Consider the following 3,008-nt stretch of genomic DNA (forward strand, 5'->3'; position numbering starts at 1 on the left):
TGCCGAATTTGGGAAAAACAACAATAAAAGGTACAAGTAATAATACTCGTAATAACAAAGAATGAAAAAAGAATACATATATAACAAGGCTAATTTTAATTAGAGTTATATAACATCCGAAGCATTTACTATAAGCTTAATGAAAACTTGCTTTGGATTTCTCATTAATAATGTAAACTAATAATACAAACTGTGTAATTTCCCTTAAGCTAGTAAAATGGCTAAACCCTAATTAATAAAAGAAAAAAACAATAAAATGACCACCTGTATTACGTTACTCCTATGTCTTTGTTCTAACTAACAAAGATTCAAGATCAAACACCTTGGCCTCTAACATCTCTCGCAGACGGCAACTCGAATCGACAAAGTGGACAGAAGTGATTAATCTTGAACCACTTATCAACACAACCGGGATGAAAGCAATGTTTACAAGGCGTGTACTTGACATCATCTCCTACTTTCCATCCTTCAAGACAAACCGAACAAACTTCACCACTATTAGCCAACTCTTCACTAGCTTTCTTGATCTCCAAGCTTGCCACGAATGACTCGTCCGCAGGCACCACACCCGTCGGTATTATTACTCCATCTTCGCTCATCGTGTCTTCAAGGCCATCTATGAGTAATGTATATATTATCTCCAAGATGCGGCTTGCTGTGGTGGCAATTCTTCTCGTCTCGCTGTCGTACCAGAGTTCTGTTAGATCTTCCAAGTCCATGATATAATCCTCCAAGGCAGGAAGATAAAGAATTAGGTCACCGAGTTGTTGATAATCTTCGCTTAATGATGACATTGTTTACTCAATTATGCTAATGACGATCGAAAGTTACGATGTGCGTACCAAAATACAATATAGACTCGCAAATAATGAGCCTACACTTTTTTTTAGTGGTATTGCAAGAGTATTGATGAAAAAATATTAGTAAGTTTTGATGGTTTATATAATAATAAATTAATGAGAAAGCAATGTATCGATCTTGTGTGTGGATAATGATAGGGTATAGTATATTTTGAAATGATAGGATTAATTATGCTAAGTAGTTTTGATTAGTTTCCAAAAATAAAAATGATCAATGTTTTTTTAAAAAATAAACATTTATTATTATTATTTCAAAATAAAATTAACTTTAACAAACTTGCTCAACATAAAATGTGACCCATTGATAACCTATTTAAAGAGATATTCTTCTTAATTATCTATTCCTCACTTAATTTGCTTATACCCTTCACTTAATTTGCTTATACCCTTCACTTAATTTTCTTATAGCTTACTTTTAATTCAGCTGACTTGATGTAATATTAATTACTCTCAATTTGGTATAATATAATTGCAATTAATTAATGATTTCCAAAAATAATGAAGAAAATATTATGGAGTATAATGGAGCTCGAATGTTTACAATTCTTCTTACATAAAAAAAATGTCTATTTCTAATATCAACAAAATTGTTGGTGCAACGCGTCAACACCTACTTTCAATTTTAGAATCCCAACATCTTTAACGATAAGGGTATAAGAAAATATCTGTTTCTTATTTTCTAATGAACCCCTATTGTGAATTATGGTAAGTTACAATCAATATCATAGTGTTAATATGAATATATTTAATTAATTAATTACAAATCAATAAATTCTATCTAGTATATATCGATAACACGTGATTGACGTGAAAGACTAATGCTGGAATTAATGAAAAGCAACAATACGAAATGTAATTTATCTTAAACTATGGAGTAAAGAAGAAGCTAGTAACAAAAACTAAGTAAACAAATAATAGTAAAACCTAATTAATATTAATAAGCTAGTTTTTCGACAAATAATTTTTTTTTTCTAGTGAACCCCTATTGTTAATTATGGTACTAGTGTACTGCTTTGGAATTCACGTTAATAAGGTAAACTAATACTACCAATTGTAATTAATCTTAAACAAGCTACGGAGTAAAGAATAAAAAAGAAGCTAATTACAACTAAAGAAAGAGTAAATTCTAATAATATTCTCTGTTGAACGAAAGAAAAGAAACCATTATAATGATAATGACCATGTACTACTACTAGCATTGCTCCTATGTCTCTGTTCTTACAAAGATACAAAGATCAAGCACCTCTAGGCTCTAGCATCTCTCGTCGGCGGCAACTCGAATCGACAACTGCTAGTATGATCTTATGCCTTTGTTCTTACAAAGATTCAAATATTAAACCAGTAATAAGAAATATTTTATGAGTGTATAATTTTAATGTCTATGTACATAGCGATAAATTCAATGAAGTATAAATTGATAACACATTAACCTCTACCAAAAGATAATTGTCGAAATTAATGATAAACAACGAAAAGGTACAAGTAATAATACTCATTAAAAATTAAAGAATGAAAAAAAAAAAACACATTATTACAAGGCTAATTTTAATGAGAGTTATATAACTTGCTTTGGATTTCACATTAATAAGGTAAACTAATAATACAAATTGTAATTAATCTTCAACAAACTAATATTCTCTGTTGAAGGAAAGAAAAGAAACAATAATAATGACCATGTACTACTAGCAATACTCCTATGTCTTTGTTCTTGCAAAGATACAAAGATCAAACACCTCTAGCATCTCTCGTCGGCGGCAACTCGAATCGACAAAGTGGGCAGAAGTGATTAATCTTGAACCACTTATCAACACAAGCCGGATGAAAGCAATGTTTACAAGGCGAATACTTAACATCATCACCTACTTTCCACCCTTCAAGACAAACCGAACAAACTTCACCACTATTAGCCAACTCTTCACTAGCTTTCTTGATTTCCAAGCTTGCCACGAATGACTCGTCTGCAGGCACCACACCCGTCGGTATTACTCCATCCTCGGTCATGTCTTCGACGCCATATAAGATTATAAGGAACTCTCTGTTGTATCTGAATTCCGTACTAGGATCTTCCATTCCCATGAGAAAATCTTCGGCAGTAATACGAAAAATTGTTGCAACAAGTTGTTGATCATCATGGCTTAATGATGACAT

General features: G+C 31.7%; 2 protein-coding genes across 2 annotated transcripts; both read right to left on the reverse strand.

The window, feature by feature from the left end:
- Positions 1–314: 314 nt before the first annotated feature.
- On the reverse strand, positions 315–794 carry LOC110723266 (E3 ubiquitin-protein ligase RNF115-like). Its single transcript, XM_021902646.1, has one exon. The coding sequence runs from the start codon at positions 792–794 to the stop codon at positions 315–317; it is 480 nt and encodes a 159-aa protein (XP_021758338.1).
- Positions 795–2,585: 1,791 nt separating this feature from the next.
- On the reverse strand, positions 2,586–3,008 carry LOC110723351 (E3 ubiquitin-protein ligase RING1-like). Its single transcript, XM_021902729.1, has one exon. The coding sequence runs from the start codon at positions 3,006–3,008 to the stop codon at positions 2,586–2,588; it is 423 nt and encodes a 140-aa protein (XP_021758421.1).

The sequence above is a fragment of the Chenopodium quinoa genome, unplaced genomic scaffold (genome assembly GCF_001683475.1).
Source record: "Chenopodium quinoa cultivar QQ74 unplaced genomic scaffold, ASM168347v1, whole genome shotgun sequence".
Taxonomy (NCBI): domain Eukaryota; kingdom Viridiplantae; phylum Streptophyta; class Magnoliopsida; order Caryophyllales; family Amaranthaceae; genus Chenopodium; species Chenopodium quinoa.

What these genes read in the sequence shown, in the direction of transcription:
- LOC110723351 (XM_021902729.1), bottom strand. Translation starts at nt 3,008, where the DNA reads ATGTCATCATTAAGCCATGATGATCAACAACTTGTTGCAACAATTTTT.
- LOC110723266 (XM_021902646.1), bottom strand. Translation starts at nt 794, where the DNA reads ATGTCATCATTAAGCGAAGATTATCAACAACTCGGTGACCTAATTCTT.